Here is a 22,621-nt window from a genome sequence, read left to right on the forward strand (position 1 = left end):
GGAAAAACTTCCATTGTTGTAATGGGAGAAAACAAATCCAGTGTGTTCCCCTAGATCTGACACATAGGAGAGGGGTCAGCAAGCACAGAGGATGGATAATTTGCATGAGAACATAATGTGCTGGAGGAATTTTACCACTGCTATTCCTGGCACATTCCTACAGTACGGGCAGTCCCAGACTAACGCTAATACACTAAGACACAAAGCCAGCGTACCGCCGCAGTGCCAGTCTTCAAACAAACTCTGTACCCCAGGAAAACAGCAGGCTTTAATGTGTGAGAAATGCAAGACGCCCTTATCATAGGTATATATAAAGCTATTTATTCTGTATGTTCCTCATACAAATAGCATATTTACAATCGCACTAGATATGACGGAATACAAAATTATAAAAACATGAATAAATATGAGAACTGATCCGTCGTATTTTTGGACGTCAGCTGGTGTAAGAGTTACTCGTCGGATCTCAGCTGCTCTGGAAACCCGTTTCACTAGTATCCATGTCATGCTCCTGCAACAAAGTGACAAGTAAAAAAACATCAATTAAACAGTAAGTATAATCATGAGTTTAATGAGCTTGTACCCTTTCAGAAAATCTTGGTTCCTAGGTGCATTTTGTATATAAAAACAAACTGTGCGTTACTCACCATCCCAGGACTCAGTTGTGAATCTCTGCCGCTGCTCCCAATATCTGGTATTGGCTGCGGTGCGGACGTCAAGTCAACAGAGCGTCAATCAGTGAGCTCAGTGGCTCTGCCCGTGTAGACTGAACACACCACTCAGAGCCGCTGAGTTCACAGACTGGATGCTAGGACCTGGGAATGGTGATTAAAGCTTTTTTTTTTATTATTTTATAACACTTCTGAAAGTGGACATCCCCTTTAAGCCAACCAAAGCACTGCTATAAATACAATAAGAAAAAAAAAGGGATCTAACCTAAATACATAACGGGTATAGGTAATACAGTATGTTAGATGTATGACTGATGTTAAATCTCAGAAAATAGCATTAACATCCTATCCATAGAGGTACTGTGATAACCTAACAATCAGCCAAAGAGAGGGCTCGGGTCTCCACTGGAGCACTATGACTACTTTAGTGCAACATCACACTCAGCACTGCTCCTGACCATGTAACTATATACAGTTGCTTGCAAAAATATTTACCCCTCTTGTCTTTTTACCTATTTTGTTACATTACAACCTGTATTTAAATATTTTTGCACTCCCTTATTTTGCAGAACCAAGGAATATAACTATTTCATGAGAAATGTATGTTAATGTTGGGGGGTAGAGGACTGTGTTCCTCTAATGTTTGTAATGTTGTTGTTTAAAAAAATCTTTTAAAATAAACATTTGATTTAAAAAAATAAATATTTTTGTATTCTGATTTGTGTGTGATGTATCAGCACTAAATAGTCTAAGTTGGTGAAGTGAAATGAGAAAAATATAGGCATAAATTACATTTATGGAAACAAATAACTAAAAATTGGCATGTGCATATGTATTCACCCCTTTTGTGAAGCCCCTAAAATGTCTGGTGCAAGCAATTACCTTCATAAGTCACATGATTAGTGAAAGGAAGTAAAAGGAGACTCCCCAAATGTATGGAGGAAGGTGCTGTGGTCAGATGAGACCAAAATTTAACTTTTTGGCCACCAAGATAAATGCTTTATCTGGTGCCAAACCAACACAGCTCATCACCCCAAAAACACAATCCAGACAGTGAAACATGGTGATGGCAGCATCATGCTATAGGGATGTTTTTCAACATGGACAGGGAAAATGGTCCGAGTCCAGGGGAAGATGTTTGGTGCGAAATACAGTGATATTCTTGAGCAAAACCTGTTTCAGTTTGTCAGTGATTTGAGACTGGGACGGAGGTTCACCTTCCAACAAGACAATGGTCCAAGGCATACTGCTAAAGCAACACTCCAGTGGTTTAAGGGGAAGCGTGTGTAGCGCTGGCGTCCCTGCCCTCTGCTAGGCAGGGACGCTGCTCCCCTCACCGCTCTGTTCCGTGCCCGGCGTCCTCTCCCCGCTCTGCTGTCAGCGCGCGCTCCTTCCCGGCGTCCTCCTCCCGCTCTGCTCTCAGCGCGCGCTCCTTCCCGGCCCCTGTGCTTAGGGCGCGCGCGCGCTCCCCTCCTCTTAAAGGGGCCGCGCGCGCCGTCCTAAGGAGTCCCCGGCCAATGGCCGGAGGACTTCATCATATATAAGGCACCTCCTCCAAAATGGAGGTGCCCGAGCAATGTTGTTTGCACCTGTGTCTCACCTGTGCTTCAGCCCTCAGGTCCCGTTGCCAGTTACCTGCCAGTTACCTGCCAGTTTCCTGCCAGTTTCCTGCTAGTTACCTGCCTGATTCCTGCCTGAATACTTGTTACCTGCCAGCCTGCCTGAGGTCCGACGGTCTGCCTTACAACTCCGGTCAGTCTGTCTAAGGACCAACTTGTCCGCTCACCTGGGAGCGCACATCAGCTACCTGCCTGCTTGCCTGAGGTCCGACGGTCTGCCTTACAACTCCGGTCAGTCTGTCTATGGACCAGCTTGCCCGCTCACCTGGGAGCGCTTCTCCGCTACCTGCCTGCTTGCCAGCCTGGAGGCTCCGTTGTCACGTGCTGTGACCACCAGCTATCTCAGAGACTCTTGCCCGCTCACCTGGGAGCGCTTCTCCGTTACCTACCTGCCTGCCAGCCCGGAGGTTCCGCCGTCACGTGCCGTGACCACCTGCTATTCCAGAGACTCTCGCTTGCTCACCTGGGAGCACACGTCTACCATCTGCCTGCTAGCCTACCCGGAGGTTCTGCCATCACAGGTCGTACCTACCCCTTACCCAGAGACTGCCCTGATCACTTGCCGTAACTCCCTGTCCGTTCACCCGGAGACTGCCACCCGCTCCCTTACAAGGGCCGCCCCCTTGTATAGTAGCTCAGAGGTTCCGCCTCCCGGACCCGTTACAGTTTGCTCGGGCCATGGAACCCGGTGGCACCCAAGCTCCCTCGCTCTCGGACCTCTGTCTTGAACTGTCCCGTCAGAGGTCCCAACAGGAGGCCATCCTGGGTCACCTGCGGAATGTTAATACTCGCCTGAACACTCTGTCTGATCCACCAACAACCTCCGCCAGTGCCATATCTTGCAAACCGGCAGCTCCGCTGCCCACTAATACTATGGTATCCTACCCCGGACCCCGGCTCTCTGCACCTCCTCGCTTCGGAGGCGACCCCGTCCAGGCTCGGGGCTTCATAAATCAGTGCACCCTGCACTTTGAACTTTTGTCCCATCAGTTTAATTCCGACCGGGCCAAAATTGCCTTTATCATGTCCCATCTCACCGGGGAGGCCCTGGCCTGGCTAAATCCTCTATGGGAGAGAGGAGACCCCCTGGTGTCCAACTTGCCTGCTTTTCTCTCGGCTTTCCGGAAAGTCTTCGACGAACCCGGACGGAAGACCTCATCCGCATCCTCTCTGCTACGCCTCCGTCAGGAGGGTCTCACCGTGGGCCAATATGCCATACGGTTCCGCACCCTTGCCTCGGAGCTGGCCTGGGATAACGACGCTCTGGTATCCGTCTTCTGGGAGGGTCTGTCCGGTCGTATTAAAGATGAACTTGCTGGTCGGGACATTCCTACCTCTCTCGATGATCTAATAACCCTTGCCACCCGGATTGACCTACGGTTCCAGGAGCGTGCCAAAGAGGTCACCCGTGAGAGAGGGATTCCACGTTTAGCTCCTACTCTCCAGAAACCCGTCATTCCCTCCATCTCTCCCCAGGTACACTCTCCTGAGCCTATGCAGGTCGACCAGACCAAGATGGTCAAAACCCGTCAGGACTCACGCCGTGCCGAGGGGAGCTGCTTCTACTGTGGCAGTAAGGAGCACCGGATCCGTGCCTGCCCGGAGAGGTCGGGAAACGCCTGTGTCTAGGTTCGCTCAGAGAGGTCCACCTAGACAAGAATAAATCCTCTCCATCCCTGCTGTTGTCAGTTTCGATCATCTACGGGGAGAACCGTTATTTCGAACTAGCCCAACTTGACTCTGGAGCAGCCGGGAACCTTATTTCACAGTCCCTGGTTGAGAAATACCGCATCCCCACCAAACCTCTGGCTGTACCCTTGTCTGTCGCTGCCGTGGGTGGGGGCCTCTTACCTCGCCCCATTCAACTCATCACCGAATCCATTACCCTGCAGGTGGGAATGCTGCATTCTGAAAGTATCTCCTTTCATGTTCTGCCTGGACTCTCTCACGCCCTCTTGCTAGGTCTGCCCTGGCTCCAGAGACATGCACCCGTGCTAGACTGGCAAACCGGAGAGGTCCTTCGCTGGGGACAAGACTGTCATAAAACCTGCCTGGTTCCCGTCCATCCCGTCCGTCCCTCTCCTACCCCAGCTAATCTACCTGGACTTCCGATTCCTTATTGGTCTTATGCAGATGTCTTTAATAAAAAGGAGGCAGAGACATTACCACCACATAGACCATACGACTGTCCCATCGATCTGCTACCCGGTACTACTCCTCCCCGTGGGCGTATCTATCCTTTATCCGCTGCTGAGACCCGGTCAATGTCCGAATATATTGAGGAGAATCTGGCCAGAGGATTCATCCGGAAATCTACCTCCCCGGCGGGAGCAGGCTTCTTTTTCGTCAAAAAGAAGGACGGCTCTCTCCGTCCCTGTATAGACTATAGAGGCCTAAACCTGATCACGGTGAAGAATAAGTACCCCCTTCCGCTCATTCCAGAATTATTTGATCGCCTGAGGGGGGCTAGGATCTTCACCAAACTGGACCTTCGTGGGGCGTACAACCTGGTTCGTATTCGTCAGGGGGATGAATGGAAGACGGCATTCAACACCCGGGACGGCCACTATAAATACCTGGCAATGCCCTTTGGTCTCTGTAACGCTCCTGCCGTCTTTCAAGAGTTGGTCAATGACATCTTCCGGGACCTTCTCTACTCCTGCGTAGTAGTGTACCTGGACGACATCTTGGTCTTCTCTCCGGATCTCCAGACTCACCGGAGGGACGTTCGTCAGGTCCTGCTCAGGCTAAGGCAGAACCATCTCTACGCTAAATTTGAGAAGTGCCTCTTTGAGCAGACCTCGCTTCCGTTTCTGGGCTACATTATCTCTCAGACCGGCCTACAAATGGATCCTGAGAAACTGTCTGCCATCGAGAAATGGCCCCGACCGGAGGGGTTGAAGGCCATTCAGCGATTCCTGGGCTTCGCCAACTACTACCGCCTCTTCATACCACACTTCTCTTCCCGGACGGCTCCAATTTCTGCGCTCACCCGTAAAGGTACTAATCCCAAAGAGTGGCCACCCGAAGCAGAGGAGGCCTTTCTTTCCCTTAAACAGGCCTTCTCTTCCGCCTCGGTGCTGCATCGCCCAGATGGCAACAAACAGTTCTTCCTGGAGGTTGACGCCTCCTCCTCTGGAGCCGGAGCGGTACTTACTCAAAAATCATCTTCCGGGAGGATGGTAACTTGTGGCTTCTTCTCTAAACTCTTCTCCTCCTCTGAGCGCAACTATTCCATAGGAGACCGAGAGTTATTGGCCATCAAACTGGCATTGGAGGAGTGGCGTTACCTGCTCGAGGGGGCTCTTCACCCGGTAATAATTTACACTGACCACAAGAACTTGGCTTACCTCCAGCATGCCCAGAGACTTAACCCGCGCCAAGCCCGGTGGTCCTTGTTTTTTGCTCGTTTTGATTTTGTCCTTCATTTTCGCCCGGCTGACAAAAACGTCAAGGCGGACGCCTTGTCTCGGTCCTTTCTGGTGTCTGATCTCGAGGAGGATCCGAAACATATCATCGATCCCGCCAGAGTAATGCAGGTGGCTCCCGTGAGTCTAAATCGTCTTCCTCCTGGTAAGACGTTCGTACCTGTACCTGATCGGGAGAAGATCCTACACTGGGGTCATTCGTCTAAACTAGCTGGCCACGCCGGTCAGAAAAAGACCCTCCAGCTTATTACCCGGCACTACTGGTGGCCTAACCTGCACAAGGATGTAATAGACTTTGTTTCTGCCTGTGTGTCCTGCGCCCGCAACAAAGTTCCGAGACACCTGCCGGCCGGCCGCCTCCTACCTCTGCCAGTACCTGCTGCCCCCTGGCAGCATATAGCGATGGACTTCATTACTGATCTACCCGTCTCTGCCGGTTGTACGGTCATTTGGGTGGTCGCTGACCGCTTCTCCAAGATGGCTCACTTCATTCCACTGCCAGGTCTTCCGTCTGCACCCGAGCTGGCTAAAGACTTTATCCGCCACATCTTCCGTCTTCATGGCCTGCCCCGTCACATCGTGTCGGATCGTGGGGTACAGTTCACTTCCCGTTTCTGGAGAGCCACTTGTAAATTGCTGGACGTCACCCTGGACTTCTCCTCCGCTTACCACCCACAGTCTAATGGTCAAGTGGAGCGGATCAATCAGAACCTGACCAGTTACCTTCGGCACTTCGTTAATGCCCACCATTCTGACTGGGTGGATCTCCTGCCATGGGCCGAATTCTCGTACAACAATCACGAGAGCGAGTCTTCCTCCAAATCCCCGTTTTTTGTAGTCTACGGTCAGCATCCTCGGATCCCGTTTCCCGTCTCCACCTCGGCGGACAATCCGGCTGCGGAATCTCTTGTTAACAAATTTTCCTCCATATGGGAGAGTACCCGGTCCGCACTCCTTCTGTCTTCCGAGCGTATGAAAAGACACGCTGACAAAAAACGTCTGGACCCTCCTCAATTCCGCCCTGGGGATAAAGTCTGGCTCTCGTCCAAATATGTCCGGCTCAAGATCCCTTCCTATAAGTTAGGGCCTCGGTTCATCGGCCCACTGGAGGTCATCAGTCAGATCAACCCGGTGGCCTATAAATTGAAACTCCCGGCCAACTTACGGATCCCTAACTCCTTCCATGTGTCTCTCCTCAAACCTGTGGTGCTTAACTCTTTTTCCAAGTCTACAGGTACGCCTCCTGCTCCGGTTTCTGCTGAGGACGAGTTTGAGGTAGAGAACATTCTTGCCACCAAAAGGGTAAGAGGAAAGACCTTTTTTCTAGTAGATTGGAAGGGGTTTGGTCCTGAGGAGAGAACGTGGGAGTCCCGGGAGAACATCCATGCCCCTCTCATCCTAGCTAAATTTCTGTCTGGCCTAAAAAAGGGGGGGCCTAAAGGGGGGGGTACTGTAGCGCTGGCGTCCCTGCCCTCTGCTAGGCAGGGACGCTGCTCCCCTCACCGCTCTGTTCCGTGCCCGGCGTCCTCTCCCCGCTCTGCTGTCAGCGCGCGCTCCTTCCCGGCGTCCTCCTCCCGCTCTGCTCTCAGCGCGCGCTCCTTCCCGGCGTCCTCCTCCCGCTCTGCTCTCAGCGCGCGCTCCTTCCCGGCCCCTGTGCTTAGGGCGCGCGCGCTCCCCTCCTCTTAAAGGGGCCGCGCGCGCCGTCCTAAGGAGTCCCCGGCCAATGGCCGGAGGACTTCATCATATATAAGGCACCTCCTCCAAAATGGAGGTGCCCGAGCAATGTTGTTTGCACCTGTGTCTCACCTGTGCTTCAGCCCTCAGGTCCCGTTGCCAGTTACCTGCCAGTTTCCTGCTAGTTACCTGCCTGATTCCTGCCTGAATACTTGTTACCTGCCAGCCTGCCTGAGGTCCGACGGTCTGCCTTACAACTCCGGTCAGTCTGTCTAAGGACCAACTTGTCCGCTCACCTGGGAGCGCACATCAGCTACCTGCCTGCTTGCCTGAGGTCCGACGGTCTGCCTTACAACTCCGGTCAGTCTGTCTATGGACCAGCTTGCCCGCTCACCTGGGAGCGCTTCTCCGCTACCTGCCTGCTTGCCAGCCTGGAGGCTCCGTTGTCACGTGCTGTGACCACCAGCTATCTCAGAGACTCTTGCCCGCTCACCTGGGAGCGCTTCTCCGTTACCTACCTGCCTGCCAGCCCGGAGGTTCCGCCGTCACGTGCCGTGACCACCTGCTATTCCAGAGACTCTCGCTTGCTCACCTGGGAGCACACGTCTACCATCTGCCTGCTAGCCTACCCGGAGGTTCTGCCATCACAGGTCGTACCTACCCCTTACCCAGAGACTGCCCTGATCACTTGCCGTAACTCCCTGTCCGTTCACCCGGAGACTGCCACCCGCTCCCTTACAAGGGCCGCCCCCTTGTATAGTAGCTCAGAGGTTCCGCCTCCCGGACCCGTTACAGCGTGTAAATGTTTTGGAGTGGCCTAGTCAAAGCCGAGACCTTAATCCAATTGAAAATCTGTGGTCAGACTTGAGGATTGCTGTGCGCCAGAAGAAATCTCAGTGGCAACATGTGGAAAGCTCAGAGACTTCTATAAAGAGACTCGCAGCTGTAATTGCCGCAAAAGGTGGCTCTACAAAGTACTGACTTTAGGGGGGTGATTAGTTATGCACACTGAAGTTTTCATTTATTTTGTCCTGTTTTTTTTTTATTGTGAAGCAAACAACAAACAAATGTTCACAGTTGTAGGCATGTTCTTTACATGAACTGATGCAAACTCTAAAAAAAAAAAAAAAAGAGTGAAATTCCAGGTTGTGAGGCAAGACAAGAAAAATGCCAAGGGGGTGAATACTTTTTCAAGCCACTGTATGAATGGTGCTTGAGTTTATATACGTACTTCTGCTTAATAAAAGCTAAACTGCAGTATCACACAGGCACCAGGACATGGATGGTACTGTAGTGACAGGGCACCTTTGTTCTGTTGATTTGTGGGGCAGAATGGGCTGGACCTTTACTAAGTTAGACACTTACCAGTGTGAAAGACCATCCTCATAATATAATCATAAGACATTTTCAAGGGGTTGTCCATGCATAACGTCCTGCAAAATCTGTTAGCTCCTATTCTAATTATTGGAACCTGTGCACAATACTTGTAGGGTGGTTAACGCGTCCCACCTGGTGTGCAGTTACATCTCTCCACTCCAAATGTCAGATAGGGCAGGAACGTATGCCTAGCAACTTATGTCAGGTCAGCATTTTTCAGGTGTAGATCAAAGGGGAGTTAGGACCTCTCATTCACACCGTGCGGTAGTGCACTTAGTTTGGTGCCTGTAGTCCTTCACTTTTTCCTCACGGAAATCAGTGGGAAAAAACAAATCTGCATGTTTATTTTTTTCTCTTTTAATAGCATATTTTGTATAGGTTGCACCACTATAAAAATAGTTTCCTTTTTATCAGGTTATCTTTAAATGGAACTGGGCAGCATGATTCAGAGTTATCAATAATTTCAGGCTGGTATGTCTTACTCTGGAACGCTGTGGTGTGTCAGAGAAAAAAACTGAAAGGAGAACATGGAAGTCGGTGACTATTCCGAGGGGCAGCTTTGTGTGCCAGACCCCTCTGAGTGACCGTTGTGTCCATACATGTAAGGAGCAAGAAGAAACCTTCAGGGAGTAGTCTCTTGAACTAGTCACCCAAGCCCCATAGTTTCCAGCCAGCTGTTAACTATGTTTTCTCAGAAACAACACAGTGTTCCAGGATAAAAAACATACCTGCCTGAAATGATGGAGCCGTACTCTGATACATGCTGCCAGTGGTGAGACCAACGTGCATCAGCTGTCAGGTTCACTTTAATGCCTTTTTTTCTACAGCACTTATTTTCAAACTAAGTCCTCAGAAGTGCATTCATGTTCTTTCTACCTGATTAAGTTTCTTGAATTCAACAACTTGGAAAAAAATGTGTTGAAGAATGTGTTTGGCATCTTGTTCTTCCTTTGGTAGGCTTCCAGTTACCCCCAAGATATCACCACACTTCCGTACATAGAATTCCAGGTCGTCCTCTGTGCCTGCATGAATGGAAAAAACAGCAAGTGTATTCACAATAAAAAGTCTGTATACGGTGGGTTGGCAGGTTTACAGCGAGAGAGAGGTTACTAGATCTGACTGAACCGCAGATATCAGCCAAACACTGACCATGTGAGGGACTATACCAAGAATGACTTCATTCATATCTTATCCACTGTGGCTATAAGATGCATAAAGAATAACAAGAGAAGCAAGTAGATTATTCAAAAACTAAAAAGGTTATTTGGTGACTTAAGGTGAATTTAGATAGGCCGAGAATCAGTGAACATTCCCATCAGTTTTTGTTGGCCAATAAACATGTGAGTATAGTCGTTCGGCACTGGTTAACAGGCTGTGATCGGCCCGTCTACATGTTCCAGTTGTCACATTCTGTGCAGTTGAATATTCAACTGCATTCTCCTGACCAATGGTAATGAAATTTCTATGACTGTCTATGGCTCTCTCGGGTGCCCTTGCTTAGCTTTAGTAAATGAGGCAGCTTTATTACTGTTGGCACACAGTACCTACAGTTTACCACTCTCCCACCAGTGCAACATGCCCTCAATTCCCGAACAGAGCAGATGTCCTGTTCATGAATCTGCTGTTGTCTGAAGACAATGCCAAGTTGGAAAAGAAAAAAGTTTTGCACAATACCACTCATAAACTTGTCCACCTTTCCCGACACATTCAGATGTGGTAATAAAATGTGAAGTAGGAGCTTCATAAACAGGACACCAAATTGTTAGTGTCTTCTGATGCAAATGCCTAGATACATCAGCACCAATGGTTATACAACATGAGCTACAAAAAATACAGAGTACATACAAAAAGTATAAAGGAATTAGGTACTCACATCGATTTGTTATCTGTGCAAGCCGTGATTTCTCTGACGAGAAGTTCTCATCCAAATCAAACAGCTCAAGAGCTGGAGCGGGAGGTTCACGAAATGATGGAGGGAATACCTAACAAGCGAGAGGGGAAAAAAAAGAAAGTTGCGCACAGCATAAAACTAAGCTCTGCTAAGCTGTGTGAATATATATATATATATATATATATATATATATATATATATATATATATATATATATATATATATATATATATATATATATATATATATATATATATATATATATATATACACATATGCACACTGCTCAAAAAAATAAAGGGAACACTTAAACAACAGAATATAACTCCAAGTGAATCAAACTTCTGTGAAATTAAACTGTCCACTTAGGAAGCAACACTGATTGACACAATTTCACATGCTGTTGTGCAAATGGAATAGACAATAGATGGAAATTATTGGCAATTATCAAGACACCCTCAATAAAGGAGTGGTTCTGCAGGTGGGGACCACAGACCACATCTCAGTACCAATGCTTTCTGGCTGATGTTTTCGTCACTTTTGAATGTTGGTTGTGCTTTCACACTCGTGGTAGCATGAGACGGACTCTACAACCCACAGAAGTTGCTCAGGTAGTGCAGCTCATGCAGGATGGCACATCAATGCGAGCTGTGGCAAGAAGGTTTGCTGTGTCTGTCAGCGTAGTGTCCAGAGGCTGGAGGCGCTACCAGGAGACAGGCCAGTACACCAGGAGACATGGAGGGGGCTGTAGGAGGGCAACAGCCCAGCAGCAGGATCTCTACCTCCGCCTTTGTGCAAGGAGGAACAGGAGGAGCACTGCCAGAGCCCTGCAAAATGACCTCGAGCAGGCCACAAATGTGCATGTGTCTGCACAAACCGACTCCATGAGGGTGGTATGAGGGCCCGACGTCCACAAATGGGGGTTGTGCTCACAGCCCAACACCGTGCAGGACGCTTGGCATTTGCCACAGAACAGCAGGATTGGCAAAGTCGCCACTGGCGCCCTGTGCTGTTCACAGATGAAAGCAGGTTCACACTGAGCACATGTGACAGACGTGACAGAGTCTGGAGATGCCGTGGAGAGCGATCTGCTTCCTGCAACATCCTTCAGCATGACCGGTTTGGCAGTGGGTCAGTAATGGTGTGGGGTGGCATTTCTTTGGAGGGCTGCACAGCCCTCCATGTGCTCGCCAGAGGTAGCCTGACTGCCATTAGGTACCAAGATGAGATCCTCAGACCCCTTGTGAGACCATATGCTGGTGCGGTTGGCCCTGGGTTACACCTAATGCAGGACAATGCCAGACCTCATGTGGCTGGAGCGTGTCAGCAGTTCCTGCAAGATGAAGGCATTGAAGCTATGGACTGGCCCGCCCGTTCCGCAGATCTGAATCCGATTGAGCACATCTGGGACATCATGTCTCGCTCCATCCACCAATGTCACGTTGCACCACAGACAGTCCAGGAGTTGGCGGATGCTTTAGTCCAGGTCTGGGAGGAGATCCCACAGGAGACCATCCGCAACCTCATCAGGAGCATGCCCAGGCGTTGTAGGGAGGTCATACAGGCACGTGGAGGCCACACACAATACTGAGCCTCATTTTGACTGGTTTTAAGGACATTACATCAAAGTTGGATCAGTCTGTAGTGTGTTTTTCCACTTTAATTTTGGAGGGGGGGACTCCAAATCCAGGCCTCCATTGGTTAATAAATTTGATTTCCATAGATGATTTTTGTGTGATTTTGTTGTCATCACATTCAACTTTGCACAGAACAAAGTATTCAATGAGAATATTTCAGTCATTCAGATCTAGGATGTATTATTTAAGTGTTCCCTTTATTTTTTTTGAGCAGTGTATATATATATTATATATTATATATTATATATATATATATATATATATATATATATACATACACACACACATACATACACATATATAAATACACATACATACACACACACACACCGTATATACTCGAGTATAAGCCGTTCTAAGTATAAGCCAGGAAAACTTATTGACTCGAGTAGAAGCCTAGGGTGGGAAATGCACTAGCTACTGGTAAATTTCCCCATCCTGGTAAGTATAGCCCACTCATCCCCCAATCCTGGTATGCATGGCCCCATCATCCCCAATCCTGGCATGCATGGCTTCCCTCATCCCCAATCCTGGTATGTATGGCACCCCTCATCCTCAATCCTCCTGGTATGTATGGCACCCCTCATCCCCAATCCTGGTATGTATGGCACCCCTCATCCCCAATCCTGGTATGCATGGCCCCTTCATCCCCCAAAGCAGGTATGCATGGCCCCATCATCCCCAATCTTGGTATGTATGGCACCCCTCATCCCCAATCCTGGTATGCATGGCCCCATCATCCCCAATCCTGGTATGCATGGCTCCCCTCAAACCAAACCTGGTATGTGTGACCTCATCATCCCCAATCCTGGTTATGTATGGCACCCCTCATCCCCAATCCTGGTTATGTATGGCACCCCTCAACCCCAATCCTGATATGGATGACCCCCCTCATCCCCAATCCTGATATGGATGACCCCCCTCATCCCCAATCCTGATACGGATGACCCCCCTCATCCCCAATCCTGATACGGATGACCCCCCTCATCCCCAATCCTGATACGGATGACCCCCCTCATCCCCAATCCTGATACGGATGACCCCCCTCATCCCCAATCCTGATACGGATGACCCCCCTCATCCCCAATCCTGATACGGATGACCCCTCCTCATCCCCAATGCTGATATGGATGACCCCCCTCATCCCCAATCCTGATATGGATGACCCCCCTCATCCCCAATCCTGATATGTATGGCACCCCTCATCCCCAATCCTGTTCTGTATGGCACCCCTCATCACCAATCCTGGTTATGTATGGCACCCCTCATCACCAATCCTAGTATGTATGGCACCCCTCATCCCCAATCCTGTTCTGTATGGCACCCCTCATCACCAATCCTGGTTATGTATGGCACCCCTCATCACCAATCCTAGTATGTATGGCACCCCTCATCCCCAATCCTGTTCTGTATGGCACCCCTCATCACCAATCCTGGTTATGTATGGCACCCCTCATCACCAATCCTGGTATGTATGGCCCCATCATCCAGTGTGCACAATGCACCACTAACAACAACCTGGGGGCAGTTTACATGCTCCAACTGACATGACAGGTTCCCTTTAACTATAGGACCTTAGGCCTTCTAGTAGCTCCTAAGATAACTGATTGGTAATGCAACAATGGTAGTATTATAGGACTAATTAACCCTTATAGGAAAGTTGTCCATGGAGCCAGAATAAATCAATCTCTAACCAATTACTTGTAAATTACAGCTTTTTAATATGAAGCATTTAATGAAGCTTTAATATGAAGCTTTTTAATATGAAGCTCTTTTTAAATGGACAAAAAGTAATTGGACAGTTATCTCAAAAGCTCTTTCATGGGCGGCATGGGCTATTCCCTCGTTATTTTATAATCAATTAAGTAGTTAAAAGGTCTGAAGCTGATTCCAGGTTGTGACATTTGCATTTGGAAGCTGTTGCTGTGAACCCACAACATGCAGTCAAAGGAGCAGTAAATTAGGCTGAAAAAAGAAAGAAGAAGAAATCCATCAGAGAGATAGAAGAAATGTTAGGAATCAACCATCTGGTACATTCTGGAAAAAAAGAACGCACTGGTGAGCTAGGGAACTCAAAAAGGTCTGGACGTCCACAGAAGACAACAGTGGTGGATGATCGCAGAATCCTTTCCATGGTGAAGAAAAACCCCTTCACAGCATCCACCCAAGTGAAGTGCACTCTCCAGGAAGTAGGTGATTCGCCAAGTCTACCATAAAAAGAAGACTCAATGAGAGCAAATACAGAGGGTTCATACAAGGTGCAAACCATTAATCAGCCTCAAAAATAGAAAGGCCATATTAGACTTTGCCCTAAAGTCAGTCCAGTTCTGGAAAAGCATTCTATGGACAGATGAAACCAAGATCAACCTGTACCAGAATGATAGGAAGAGGAAAGTGTGGAGAAGGCTTGGAACGGCTCATAATCCAAAGCACACCACATCCTCTGTAAAACATGATGGAGGCAGTGTGATGGCATGGGTATGCATGGCTTCCAATTGCTCTGGGTCACTAGTGTTTATTGATGATGTGACTGAAGACATAAGCAGCCGGATGAATTCTGAAGTGTACAGGGCGATACTTTTTGCTCAGATTCAACCAAATGCAGCAAGGTTGATTGGACAGCGCTTCACAGTACAGATGGACAAGGACCCAAAATATACTGCAAAAGCAATCAGGAGTTTTTAAGACAAAGAAATGGAATATTCTGTAATGGCAGAGTAAATCACCAGATCTCAACTTCACCAAGAATGCATTTCACATGCTTAAGACAAACCTTAAAGGGAATCTGTCAGCAGGTTTTCGCTACCTCATTTGACAGAAATATAATGTAGGCAAAGAGAAGCGGAATCCAAAGATGTAGTACTTAGTTTATTGGGTGCAGCCTGTCACGTATGAGACAAGGGACTACTGTGGGCACCTACCCGATCCCTCGAACTAGGGGCGCCCTAAGCTATCCCTGTCCCCCGGATTATCCCGGATGGTGGAGATCCCGAGATCTTCTACCTTGCTATGCTCCAATCTTAACCTTATCTGTACCCTCCCCCAACCGGGGTACACACCTACAATCATATAAATACACTCACAAAACATCAGAGCAAGAAGAAGGGGAGGAATAGGAAGGAAGAAACCAAATGGGAGAGGATAAGGATAAACATGCAAACCAACTCCACACAGCAATCTCCTGAAAAACTCTACAACCGCCTATTCCAAACAGTGAACTCTCTACTTCAGCTCCAAACCAGGTAGTGGTAAGGCTGTGTGGACACGTTGCAGATTTGGTGCATTTTTGCCATGCAGATTTGCTAGCAAAACCTGATGCCAGCAAAGAGAATGAGAAACCTGAAGTGTCATGCACATGTTGAGCATTTTTGACTCGCATATTTGGTGCAGGAAATACTCTGCAGCACATCAATTCTCTGCGTTTTTCACCCATTGAATGCACTGAAAAAGGGCAGGCAAACACTCATGCAAAAAACGCAACGTTTTGAGGCTGGGTTTTCCTGCCACGATATGCAGAGATGGTGCAGAAATTTCTGCATGCAAAATACTCTACGTGTGCACAAACCCTAACTATCACTGGCAAGGTCAGAAGCAAGGAGGAGGGTTCTTATACCTGCTGGGAGTAAGGAGTAAGAAACTCAGAACAGCTGATACAACCCAAGACACAGAACCCCGGGAGTCCAACTAAGCAGTTTAACCAGGGCCGGACTGGAACGGAAGCTCAGCCCTGGCAATTGGGAGCAAACAGACACACCCAGCGGTGAATGTGAAATATTTTCAAAACATTTTTTAAATAAAAATTGCTGCAAACTTCACTTCATCATCGACAGACAAAACTGAATTGACATAATGTAAAATATAAATTTCCATCCATGAAAATGTTAATTTCTTTCAACAGGAGAGACGGACATATTTGTAATATAGGAAACACATTATTGGTGCAAAAATGTCTGTCACATACGCGTGCCATTTCATGATCAGTAAACATTGCAGACTATGGACTGTTATCTTAACTAGATACTGACTTCCAACAATTATCTTGAACAGGAGAAAGGTGCATTTACACTGGCCGACTGCAACCGGTAAAACGGCTTTCCACCGCTTTGTCATGTAACTGCAAGTATGGGATTTCCACAGTTGCAGTTACGTGCGAAGTATATTCTCATCATCTCTCAATGTTCTGCTGAGTAAAGCAGATGAAAATCTAGCCAGAACATGATCAAAATTTAGTGCAAATCACATTCCTGCAGTGACGTGACAACCGGTCCAACCGACAAGCAGAGTCAAATCCTAACATTGTATATACTGCACACTCAGTTACTCCGCAAGCTGTACTGCTCGCTGAAAGTTTCCTTTGGGTGAAGCACCCCTTTAACAGTTGTAACCATTTTTAAAACAGTGGTTACAATACGGCTAAGAATAGTTGTGCCGGCCATTCTTCCCTTTCTTTTTTGCTTATATTTTATGTTATATAGAGTTCCGCAATATATTTATGTCATCCCCCATTACCTTTTTCATCTCTCCTTACAAGTATATCTTGTATCTTAGCTAAAACATGGTAGTAAGTAGCACATTATACACTTTTATAATGGGTAGTGTATAATCACTGCATATTTGAAGGTTATGTGCTTCTGATGACTAATTCTAGCAGCTAAATAGGAAAGGGTTCTTTACAGACTTTGGAATGATGACCACAAGAGGTAGTAATGGCAGACACTATAACAAAGCATTTAAAAAAGGTCTGGATACTTTAACAAAACAAAACATTGAAGGGCGAGGAGGATGGAAGAGGGGCGAGGAGGAAGGAAGAGGGGCGAGGAGGAAGGAAGAGGGGCGAGGAGGGCAGGGGGAGGGGTTATTTATCCTATTAGGGATTATCCATAAAAAACTGTAAACAAGTGTCCAACTTCTTGAGACTTGGACCTGGATCTGTAAGAAATAAATGGTACATCCACCTGGGCAATCAGATCAACCAAATTTATTCTAGCAATCAATGTGGTGGCAGATATCACAGTCAGATCTCTCCCACATCCAGTTGATCACATTTATAGTCTATATTTATGTTTTTCTCTGTAAATCTGGTAAAATGTACAAATTCTAAAACGCTATTATATCGGCACTGACCCAAGGGAAGGGCAATCCTCCAGCCATGGTTTCCTAGAGGTTTCCTCCACAGGGGTTTTTCCTCTCCTGAGTGCTGGAGGGTGACTCTTTGTGAGTAGGGCGTTGTGCTATTTTTGGTGTCATGTGAATTTAAATAAAGTTGAGAATGTTTGACACCCAATTGCAATGCTTCGTGTATTTTGTATGCTTGTCTGATTCATTTTGTTTGGGAGTCTGGGTCCGTCACTGTCACTGAGTGATACGTGTGGACATCTGCCACAAGCAGTGTTTCTCCAGCTCTGGGCAGTATGATGGAGCAGAGAAGACAAGCATTACAGCACAGCACCTGCAAGTGTGCACTCATCCTCGGAATAAGGACTTATATTACAGTATTACACACAGCTTCCTTGCCTCATTCACACAGTGAGTATTTTGGGCAGTAATTTACATCAGTATTTGTAAGCTAACAACCAGAGAGGAACAAACACAGAGAAAAATAATAACTGAAATACTTTCACCTCTTCTGTGTTTTGGATTCACTCCTAGCGTCTGTTAACAAATACTGATGAAAAATATCGCCATGTAAAAGGGCCCTAAATCCTTACTGACTGATTTCAGAGTTTGAGTTGCAGTGAAGCAGCAGAAGTTGCAAGCGTTAAAGGAGTTTTCTGGTGTCAAAAACTCATATCCCACGGTTGCCATACTGTACTTTCCTCACCCTCCCCGGGAAAGACTGTGCAGCATATGATCCCTTCTATGAAAACTGCCTCCCTATCCTCACATCTGACTTTGAGACGCATTCATTTAGGCTAAGCTCTGCTGCATATTTTCATGCAAAAAAAACAAAACAAAACATATTACAACGTATTACACAAAGTGGATGACATGTATATAATCAAAAAGGCAAAAAAAGTCATCTCAGCCATAAGAAGATCCATGCACGGAGACTTGTAATGCAGCGAGAGGTAGGCAGAAGCAGTGATCCAGCATCAGAATCTTCTATTAAAAGCCATACTTTATTGTGCAAAAATAGAGAAAGGAAGTCGCAACGTCATCTCTAAAAAACAATAAAAACGTATGCAAACACATTTCAGGCGACTGTCTTAATCATTGCATGTTTTTGCTTCTGACATGTATGTACAGTGGGTACGGAAAGTATTCAGACCCCTTTAAATTTTTCACTCTTTGCTTCATTGCAGCCATTTGGCAAATTCTAAAAAGTTCATTTTTTTTCTCATTAAAGTACATTCTGCGCCCCATCTTGACTGAAAAAAAACAGAAATGTAGAAATTTTTGCAAATTTATTAAAAAAGAAAAACTGAAATTTCATATGGTCATAAGTACTCAGACCCTTTGCTCAGACACTCATATTTAAGTTACATGCTGTCCATTTCCTTGTGATCCTCCTTGAGATGGTTCTACTCCTTCATTGGAGTCCAGCTGTGTTTAATTAAACTGATAGGACTTGATTTGGAAAGGCACACACCTGTCTATAAAAGACCTCACAGCTCACAGTGCATGTCAGACCAAATGAGAATCATGAGCTCAAAGGAACTGCCCAAGGAGCTCAGAGACAGAATTGTGGCAAGGTACAGATCTGGCCAAGGTTATAAAAGAATTTCTGCATTATTCAAGGTTCAACTAACACAAAAAACCCTTTTATCTATTTATTATGAAAGATAATCTTTAATAGTCAAATATGACAAATATAACATACATAAAGTGCCCGTAAAGTGCCCATAAAAAGTTTGGAGGAATGATGGGGGCAACCTAAATACATATTTCAGATAAGTCCTATCTTTGATCATGTTATGGTCTAGAAAAAGTATTTTGGAATGGAGTATTAGCTTATCATATAAACCCAAACTGTGAGGTGGATTAGCACTGTTAACCCTGTGAATATCATACTGTAATTTGTGTAAAGCATCTGATTAAGGACTCCATATATAGGGTTGAGCCCTTGACATGTATGTGGTATATTGATTCAGTTTGGGAAATAATAGATATGTATTCATAAGTCCCACCTACAATAACCTTCTCCTGCTGTTTTTAAGACTAGTGACCTATTATGTATAGGCTGTTTTTGTTCAAGTTCACACCTACACATTATGTATCAAGTAGTGAAAGATTATCGTCTTCAGTAAGAAGGTGTGAAAATAGGAAAAATCAATTATGATGAATGTATATTTCTGCCTGCACTAGGTCACTTTTTATGGGCACTTTACGGGCACTTTATGTATGTTATATTTGTCATATTTGACTATTAAAGATTATCTTTCATAATAAATAGATAAAAGGGTTTTTTGTGTTAGTTGGTAAAAGATATTCCCTTTATATATGGAATCAAGACTTTGTGATATTATTCAAGGTTCCTAAGAGCACAGTGGCCTCCATAATCCTTCAATGGAAGAAGTTTGGGACCACCAGAAGTCTGAGCAATCGTGGGAGAAGAGCCTTGGTGAGACAGGTAAGGAAGAACCCCAAGATCACTGTGGCTGAGCTACAGAGATGCAGTAGGGAGATGGGAGAAAGTTCCACAAAGTCACCTATCACTGCAGCCCTCCACCAGTCGGGACTTTATAGCAGAGTGGCCCGACGGAAGCCTCTCCTCAGTGCAAGACATATGAAAGCCTGCATAGAATTCGCTCAAAAACACATGAAGGACTCACAGACTATGAGAAATAAGATTCTCTGTTCTGATGAGACGAAGATGGAACTTTTTGGTGATAATTCTAAGCAGTATGTGTGGAGAAAACTAGGCACTGCTCATCACCTGCCCAATGCAATCCCAACAGTGAAACATGGTGGTGGCAGCATCATGCTATGGGGGTGTTTTTCATCTGCAGGGACAGGACGACTGGTTGCAATTGAAGGAAACATGAATGCGGCCAAGTACAGAGATATCCTGGCTGAAAACTTTCCAGAGTGCTCTGGACCTCAGACTTGGCCGAAGGTTCACCTTCCAACAAGACAATGACCCTAAGCACACAGCTAAAATAACAAAGGAGTGGCTTCAGAACAACTCTGTGACTATTCTTGAGTGGCCCAGCCATAGCCCTGACCTAAACCCAATTGAGCATCTCTGGAGAGACCTGAAAATGGCTGTCCACCAACGTTCACCATCCAACCTGACGTAACTGCAAGGAAGAATGGCAGAGGATCCCCAAGTCCAGGTGTGGAAAACTTGTTGCATCATTCCCAAGAAGACTCATGGCTGTACTAGCTCAAAAGGGTGCTTCTACTCAATACTGAGCAAAGGGTCTGAATACTTATGACGATATGATATTTCAGTTTTTCTTTTTTAATAAATTTGCAAAAAATTTCTACATTTCTGTTCTTTTTCAGTCAAGATAGGGTGCAGAGTGTACTTTAACGAGAAAAAAAATGAACTTTTTAGAATTTACCAAATGGCTGCAATGAAACAAAGAGTGAAAAATTTAAAGAGGTCTGAATACTTTCCGTACCCACAGTAACTCTCACGCCCCTGTGTATTTTTTAACACTAAAGAATTTGAAATGTATTGAGTTTTTGAAATCTGCAGCATCACTTTCTCTATCCTGAACCTTGTCCTCTTGTACCTGGTACCCACACCTCTGACCCTCTGGTCTGCTGCTGCAGTCTCTGGGACTGCCATGGAGTGGTACCTGGGGTCTATCGGCAGCCCAGCCTATCCTCACCACCAGTGGCTCTAATGAAGACTCAGTAGACACCAGCGTTACATTCATCCACCAGCGTTACAGCTGCATAGCAAATGTGGTACCAATATTTAAGAAGGGGACAAGATCTGAGCCTGGAATTTATAGGCTGGTAAGTTTAACCTCTACTGTGGGCAACATCTTTGAGGCTTTCTAAGAGATGCTACCCTGGAGTATCTCAGTAAAAATAACCTAATTTCCCAATATCAACATATGTTAATGAGGGATATATCCTGCAAACTAATCTGATCAGATTCTATGAGGAGGTGAGTTCTAGATTGGAGCAGGGAAACACAGTGGATGTTGTCTATCTGGACTTTTCAAAGGCACTTCATAAGGTGCCACAGAAAGGTTGATACATAAAATGAGAGCAGTGGGACCAGGTGAAATATGTGTAACTGGGTTAACTGGCTCAATGATAGGAAACAAAAAGTGGTTATTAATTGAACACACTCATATTGGGTCACAGTTAACAGTGGGGTGCCACAGGGATCAGTAATGGCAGGGGAGGACATATCGCCGGTGTAGCTGCACCGGGCCCAGAGTTGGAGGGGTCCGGAGACAACGGCGCACATCTTGTTGAAATGTATTGCGATTGCAGTGAACTTGCCAGCTCCCTACGCGGCCATATATGCCGCTGGCCAATCAGAGGCTGGCAGCTGACGTTGGCGTGCCCGACTGGGGGAACATGGCAGTGATGTCATGTGCTATGGCTCGAACGCCGAAGATCATGTGTAACAAGATGGGAGCAGCAGATCAGAGGCAGGAGCTGCTGGACAGAACAGAGGGCAAGTGTTTCAACTAACACGTCCTCCCGCACACCGGGAAAAGGGTCCTCATCAGCTGGACAGGGGGGAGGGTTCCTGCACTAACACTTTCAATGTGTGGAAGCTACGTACCTCAGCCTGCTCCTCCGAGGCCGGCTGGCTGTAGGTAATGATCATGCCGACTGGCTGAGGAGTCATCTACTCTTTCATCCTTCACGTGCATAACATGAATGTGAAGAAAAGGACGTCACGTGGGACTCGTGGGAGAAGGGGTGCAGCATTGATCCCTGTGCAGCGAAAGATATCTGGAAATACCAAGTGACAGAGCGGCCCAGCGCAGGTACCAGCCCATCTGGCAACTGCCAGATGGCCAATCTGGCTCTAAGTTTAACTCTTGCAGCACCAGAGAAAAGACAGCCAGAACTGCTAATAGGGCGGTGAAGCAGTTGTAACTACCGCAGCTGTAGGTGTCACCAGATGCTGTGATCGTCTGACCCCACTCTTTCACGGTATCCCCGTGACACAGCCGTTCTGACACAATCAGATAGATTTAGAATGGAGCAGAGCTGAGAAAGCTAGCCCGCCCACACCAGGCTCTCTGTGTACAAAGTCCATAGACAGTAAGGTGCCTATCATAGGAGGAGGGGGCAGTGCCAGACTAATGTAGTGCAGCAATGTTAATCTCTTAGTGATAAATCCTTCACAGTAAACAACAGCACACTTTGACAAAGGACATAGCTCCGAATTCTGTGTTTCAGT

At 46.7% G+C, this 22,621-nt stretch overlaps 1 protein-coding gene across 1 annotated transcript in view; it reads right to left on the reverse strand.

The window, feature by feature from the left end:
* Window positions 1-374: 374 nt before the first annotated feature.
* Window positions 375-22,621, reverse strand: part of IFT52 (intraflagellar transport 52) — a 48,323-nt gene continuing 26,076 nt past the window's right edge. The window contains exons 12-14 of the mRNA XM_073681164.1: window positions 10,643-10,751; window positions 9,646-9,791; window positions 375-511 (exon numbers count right to left, since the gene is read on the reverse strand). Of these exons, the coding sequence (XP_073537265.1) occupies window positions 467-511; window positions 9,646-9,791; window positions 10,643-10,751 (300 nt within the window). The 3' untranslated portion in view covers window positions 375-466. The remainder of the gene's footprint in view (window positions 512-9,645; window positions 9,792-10,642; window positions 10,752-22,621) is intronic.

This window comes from Phyllobates terribilis, unplaced genomic scaffold, assembly GCF_046119375.1.
Source record: "Phyllobates terribilis strain yellow unplaced genomic scaffold, ASM4611937v1 Scaffold_5__5_contigs__length_657084704, whole genome shotgun sequence".
Lineage (NCBI taxonomy): Eukaryota > Metazoa > Chordata > Amphibia > Anura > Dendrobatidae > Phyllobates > Phyllobates terribilis.